At 47.6% G+C, this 7,139-nt stretch overlaps 1 protein-coding gene across 1 annotated transcript; it reads left to right on the forward strand.

Annotated features, from left to right (window-relative positions):
* Nucleotides 1–1,440: 1,440 nt before the first annotated feature.
* On the forward strand, nt 1,441–5,095 carry LOC100194645 (phosphoglycerate mutase 2-2 (muscle)). The gene is given in 3 exon segments (NM_001139730.1): nt 1,441–1,919; nt 2,611–2,791; nt 4,560–5,095. Coding segments are annotated over 3 exon segments (768 nt in total). The 5' UTR covers nt 1,441–1,502; the 3' UTR covers nt 4,730–5,095.
* Nucleotides 5,096–7,139: the final 2,044 nt, after the last annotated feature.

The raw sequence follows: 7,139 nt of genomic DNA on the forward strand, positions 1-7,139 counted from the left end.
TTCAATGCTCTTACTGAGGGAAGGAGGTTGTTGGCCAAGATCTCGCGATACATGGCCCCATCCATCCTCCCCTCAATACGGTGCAGTCGTCCTGTCCCCTTTGCAGAAAAGCATCCCCAAAGAATGATGTTTCCACCTCCATCCTTCACGGTTGGGATGGTGTTCTTGGGGTTGTACTCATCCTTCTTCTTCCTCCAAACACGGCGAGTGGAGTTTAGACCAAAAAGCTCTATTTTTGTCTCATCAGACCACATGACCTTCTCCCATTCCTCCTCTGGATCATCCAGATGGTCATTGGCAAACTTCAGACGGGCCTGGACATGCGATGGCTGGACATGCGCTGGCTTATTTCCCTCATTAAAATGCAAATCAAATTATAACATTTTTGACATGCGTTTTTCTGGATTTTTTTGTTGTTATTCTGTCTCTCACTGTTCAAATAAACCTACCATTAAAATTATAGACTGATCCTTTCTTTGTCAGTGGGCAAACGTACAAAATCAGCAGGGGATCAAATACTTTTTTCCCCCACTGTATATATCTTAATTCCATTATTTTACTTTTTAGATGTGTCTGTATTGTTGTGTATTGGTATATATTACTGCACTGTTGGAGTTAGCAACACAAGCATTTCACTACACCTGCAATAACATCTGCTAAATATGTGTATGTGACCAATAATAAGTACAGTTCTGTAGTGTGTGATGTGTCATCCTCTCAGTGGTATTCAAGCCCTATAGCTGCTCCCAATGTCATCCCATGTTTGTTTTTTTAGACTTTATTTAACTAGGCAAGTCAGTTAAGAACAAATTCTTATTTAGAATGATGGCCTACCCCGGCCAATCTCAGACAATGCTGGGCCAATTGTGCACCACTCTATGGGACTCCCAATCACGGCTGGTTGTGATATTGCCTGCATTTCAACCAGAGTCTGTAGTGACACCTCTAGCACTGAGGTGCAGTGCCTTAAACCCCTGCACCACTCGGGAGTCCAGAATGTTTTAGTCTGTTTTTCCCTAGTCACTACTACCTCATTGCATGGTATAGTTGTATCAGTAATGGTTTTGGATAAAGATATAAAGTGCATGGCCAGAGTTAGATAACTAACTTTCATTGATGTGGCTGTTCCTCTCAGACACTCTACAGACTCTTTACAATGCCTCAGCAGCAGCAGCTTACTCTGATATTTACACTTTTATTCCACAGCTCTGAGTTTAAAAGTCATGTTGCTATTTTGGCTCAATCCCTGACCTCTGCCCTTCCCCGCTGGGACATGTCCCTCTAGCCCACGGGAGGCCCTGCCCTATTGGCTGAGCCTGTCTGTCAATCAGGAGGTGAAGTGCCCTCATTGGTGGAGAGCAGTGGATGACCGGCAGCTACACATGCCCACATTCCAGGGTGCTATAAAAGGTGTGGTAAGAGTTGCTTGGGGCTGTTGGTCTCAGAGTGTGTGTACCATAAGGGAGGGCTGTGTTTCCTGTGTTTGGTAAAGGAACTTAAACATGACTACCGCCCATAAGTTGGTGATCGTCCGTCATGGCGAGAGTGAGTGGAACCAGTACAACAAATTCTGTGGATGGTTTGATGCCGACCTCAGCGAGAAGGGCCTGGAGGAGGCCAAGAGTGGTGCTAAGGCCATCAAGGAGGCTGGCATGAAGTTTGACATCTGCCACACCTCCGTGCTGAAGCGCGCCGTCAAGACCCTGTGGACCATCCTGGAAGGCACAGACCAGATGTGGCTGCCCGTGTACCGCACATGGCGCCTGAACGAGCGCCACTACGGCGGCCTGACAGGTCTTAACAAGGCAGAGACAGCCGAGAAGCATGGAGAGGAGCAGGTCAAGATCTGGCGTCGCTCCTTCGACATCCCCCCTCCCCCAATGGAACACAACCACGCCTACCACAAGATCATCAGTGAGGTAGGAGGAGTGATGTTGGAGTATTGGTGGTGCTAGTACTACACAACCACGCCTACCACAAGATCCTCAGTGAGGTAGGAGGAGTGGTGTTGGAGTATTGGTGGTGCTAGTACTACACAAAACACACCTGTGATTCAAGTTTTAAGTGTGTGATTGATGATATAAAATAATAACACCTGACTTTGAAAAGTAAAACGCCCCTAGAATATGCACAAGTTTTACAAGGAAACCAGACAGCATCAGGATCTATGACTTGCTCAGGAGATCCTACAAGACTAAGACCTGCAGGTCTCATTTGAAGTTAAACACCATTGAATGAATGGAACAGCATTGAATTAAATTCTATGACTTCTCATGTATGACTACTTGTATGAGCCTAAACATGGACTGTAAAACTGTAACATGTAACACTTGAGTTACTAAGTAAGCTCTGCCAGGTTTAATTTGCAGACCTCTAGTATGTTACATCAGCACCTGCTGTTGTGAAGATACATTTGAGCAGTGTAATCCAACATGATGATTCATTTGAGCAGTGTAACCCAACATGATGATTCATTTGAGCAGTGTAACCCAACATGATGATTCATTTGAGCAGTGTAACCCAACATGATGATTCATTTGAGCAGTGTAACCCAACATGATGATTCATTTGAGCAGTACAACTCAACATGCTGTTCTGTCCTCCCACCAGTCAAGGCGCTACAAGGGCTTGAAGCCCGGTGAGCTGCCCACATGTGAGTCCCTGAAGGACACCATTGCCCGCGCCCTGCCCTACTGGAACGATGTCATCGCACCTGAGATCAAGGCCGGCAAGAACGTCATCATCGCTGCCCACGGCAACAGCCTCCGCGGAATTGTCAAGCACTTAGAGGGTGAGTATTATGGGCTGCTGTGTTAGCTGGACACAGACAGAGAGAGAGGGTGGGAGAGAGGGGGGAAAGAGGGAGAGGAGAGGGGAGGACATGGAGAAAGAGTGGTACAACTAACATAGGAGATGACAAACACACAAGGCAGGAGGGAACATGGAAACGCTTGGAAATGAGAGAGAGTACTTGAGGGAAAAGGTTAAAGATAATGTTTCACAAGGCATGTCCAGTATGGCATGGAGTCAAACATCACTCACAACACAGATCTAACAGATGCATAGCCACTGCACAGATTGAAGCAGGGATCTAGCCTCCCTTGAGGTTCTTGAGCGAGCAGCCAAGGAAATGAAAAAAGGGAAGAAGTCCATTTGAGCAGCAGCAAGAGATTAAAAAAATAGACTGAATGACACTGAACAGGTACATTGGCAAAAATGAAAACGAACATGCACCTGTGCGAAAGAAAGGCTATAATAGAGTAGCAGAGGCACACAAGGTCTTATCTGATGACCTGGAGTCTGCCTGAGCTTGCTAAACATGTCAAGAATCTCGCTGACCAGTTGCATGGGCTTAGTAGCCTCAAATGCAGAGAACTTGCCTACGAATGTGTACATCAAAACAACATTCCTGGTCAAGAAATGGAAGGGTAAGTGATATTGAACAGAGATCTACTGTATATGTTAAGACATACAATATACCACACCCCCATTCCATTAATTAAACTTTGACCTACCAGCACCATCACCCACTGTCACAGGACACCATCACCCACTGTCACAGGACACCATCACCTAGCGTCACAGGACACCTTCACCCACTTACCCCAAGGCGGCTCAACTCCCTACCCCGCACAAGCTATGTTTCAAAACTGTTATGTTTACATGAATTCTGATTACACACAACATCCTGAAATATGTGTAGATATCCTTGTTAGAAATAATATTATGTTTCCCTTGACGTAGTGATGCTGAATGTAAAAAATGGCTCAATTTACCCCACTCTCCCCTACACTGATGTAGGGGCTGGGTGTACACAGTAAATTTCTAATAGGATGTTGATTGTTTGTGGGTCACTGAGAATGTAACAGCTGGACCCATAGGCATGGTATATCACAAGCACCCAGTCACATACATAGAGTACACACACACTTTCCCAGATTACCAGCAATCTATAAATAACTGTGGCTCTCACCCTGGAGCTCAGACCAACACAGTGGAAAAGGCCATGGGTGCGGTCCCGTTACGGGCACGACCTTTCTGCAGAAAGGTTTTGCATTCTCTAGGAGTGGTGGGACCAGGGTGATGCAGACAGGGTTTCAGAGGGAGAGGGAGAGACACGAGGGCAGAGGGAAGGGTCAGGGAAAGGGCAGAGGGAACAAGCTACTTATTTCCCCCCTGAAAGAGGAGTATGGATGACCTCACCTGTTGAAGGGCACCAAATGTTTATTTTGTAAAGATAGCTGTGTAGTGGGTACTAGCTAAGAAATATACCAGCCTTCAAGGATCTGTACTTAACATCCGTAGAAAGGATTTCCCCTCCACTGGGAATACACGTCAAATACAGTGCCTAATGTGAATTTCCTGTCTGTCTGTCTGTCTGTCTGTCTGTCTGTCTGTCTGTCTGTCTGTCTGTCTGTCTGTCTGTCTGTCTGTCTGTCTGTCTGTCTGTCTGTCTGTCTGTCTGTCTGTCTGTCTGTCTGTCTGTCTGTCTGTCTGTCTGTCTGTCTGTCTGTCTGTCTGTCTGTCTGTCTGTCTGTCTGTCTGTCTGTCTGTCTCAGGCATGTCCGACGCTGCCATCATGGAGTTGAACCTGCCAACAGGTATACCCATCGTGTATGAGCTGGACGTGAATCTGAAGCCGGTCAAGCCCATGGCTTTCCTGGGAGATGCCGAGACCGTGAAGAAGGCCATGGAGGCAGTGGCTGCCCAGGGCAAGGCTAAGAAGTAAGCTAGCCTGGACCCGTCAAGAGGAGGGAGAGAAAGTGACTGTCCCCCCCATCCCTTACTATCATCCACCCCCTCCATCTCCCCATTCACCTGCAGTCCATTCCATCCTGGGATAAATGCTCTCTTTGGTTGTGGAAATATGCCCTGTGTAGCCACCTGTATCTGAGAGGGAACATCATAAAACCCAAATATGGTGTGATTGTTCTATAGATCTGTGCAGGTGGTACCGGTACTGCACAAGTCTTGTCCACTCACACAAACACACAGACTCTTGTGGAGTGTCACAGTCCCACTGTAGGATTGGTGACGCCCTGTGTTAAGGCACCACACTCTGACACAACAAATAAAGAAACCACCTTTTTGTCTACACCGGTTTCTGCTTTTATCTTTCTTCCCCTGGGTTCTGATGTTTTTCCTCCTATTACATTTGAGCCTAATCTTTTTCATCCTCTTCCTCTCTCACTTCCCCTTTTCTCTTCTCTTCTACTCCTCCATTACCTGCTCTTCCTCCTCTCCCTCCATGGGTAATTCAGTGGTATCACGACGGCAGCGGCGGTGCTGTGTAATCTTATCCAGGGGGCAGAGCGGAGTGTGGCGGGGAGGAGAGAGAGGAGGGTCACTGAGTTTGTTTTGGCAGCATTCCCATGGTGCAGGAGCACTTCATCTGACTCTGTCCCTCCCCTCAGTACAGACAGAGCATGGTGGCTCAGGGCCAGGGCCACTTTTAGCAGGGGGTAGGGGAGAGGGTGTGGGTGTGAGGTTGGGTGTGGGTGGATGGATGGATGGATGGATGGGTGTGTAAAGGGATTTAGGGGTGAGTTACTAAGTCAGTGTGTGTAAAGGGATTTAGGGGTGAGTTACTAAGTCAGTGTGTGTGTGAAGGGGTTTAGGGAGTGAGCTACTAAGTCAGTGTGTGTGTGAAGGGGTTTAGGGGTGAGCTACTAAGTCAGTGTGTGTGTGTGTGTGTGAAAGGGTTTATGGGTGAGTTACTAAGTCAGTGTGTGTAAAGGGATTTAGGGGTGAGTTACTAAGTCAGTGTGTGTGTGAAGGGGTTTAGGGAGTGAGCTACTAAGTCAGTGTGTGTGTGTGTGTGAAAGGGTTTATGGGTGAGCTACTAAGTCAGTGTGTGTGTGAAGGGGTTTAGGGGTGAGCTACTAATATCAGTGTGTGTGTGAAGGGGTTTAGGGGTGAGCTACTAAGTCAGTGTGTGTGTGAAGGGGTTTAGGGGTGAGCTACTAAGTCAGTGTGTGTGTGAAGGGGTTTAGGGAGTGAGCTACTAAGTCAGTGTGTGTGTGAAGGGGTTTAGGGAGTGAGCTACTAAGACAGTGTGTGTGTGAAGGGGTTTAGGGAGTGAGCTACTAAGTCAGTGTGTGTGGGAAGGGGTTTAGGGAGTGAGCTACTAAGTCAGTGTGTGTGTGTGAAGGGGTTTCTGGAGTGAGCTACTAAGTCAGTGTGTGTGTGAAGGGGTTTAGGGAGTGAGCTACTAAGTCAGTGTGTGTGTGTGAAGGGGTTTAGGGAGTGAGCTACTAAGTCAGCGTGTGTGTGTGTGAAGGGGTTTAGGGAGTGAGCTACTAAGTCAGTGTGTGTGTGTGAAGGGGTTTCTGGAGTGAGCTACTAAGTCAGTGTGTGTGTGAAGGGGTTTAGGGGTGAGCTACTACGTTAGTGTGTGTGTGAAGGGGTTTAGGGGTGAGCTACTAAGACAGTGTGTGTGCGAAGGGGTTTAGGGGTGAGCTACTAAGTCAGTGTGTGTGTGAAGGGGTTTAGGGGTGAGCTACTAAGTCAGTGTGTGTGTGAAGGGGTTTAGGGGGTGAGCTACTAAGTCAGTGTGTGTGTGTGTGAAGGGGTTTAGGGGTGAGCTACTAAGTCAGTGTGTGTGTGAAGGGGTTTAGGGGTGAGCTACTAAGTCAGTGTGTGTGTGAAGGGGTTTAGGGAGTGAGCTACTAAGTCAGTGTGTGTGTGTGAAGGGGTGTAGGGAGTGAGCTACTAAGTCAGTGTGTGAAGGGGTTTAGGGAGTGAGCTACTAAGTCAGTGTGTGAAGGGGTTTAGGGAGTGAGCTACTAAGACAGTGTGTGTGTGAAGGGGTTTAGGGAATGAGCTACTAAGTCAGTGTGTGTGTGTGAAGGGGTTTCGGGATTGAGCTACTAAGTCAGTGTGTGTGTGTGAAGGGGTTTAGGGGTGAGCTACTACGTTAGTGTGTGTGTGAAGGGGTTTAGGGGTGAGCTACTAAGACAGTGTGTGTGCGAAGGGGTTTAGGGGTGAGCTACTAAGTCAGTGTGTGTGTGAAGGGGTTTAGGGGTGAGCTACTAAGTCAGTGTGTGTGTGAAGGGGTTTAGGGGGTGAGCTACTAAGTCAGTGTGTGTGTGAAGGGGTTTAGGGAGTGAGCTACTAAGTCAGTGTGTGTGTGTGAAGGG

This window comes from Salmo salar, chromosome 01 (genome assembly GCF_965601325.2).
Source record: "Salmo salar chromosome 01, fSalSal1, whole genome shotgun sequence".
NCBI lineage: Eukaryota > Metazoa > Chordata > Actinopteri > Salmoniformes > Salmonidae > Salmo > Salmo salar.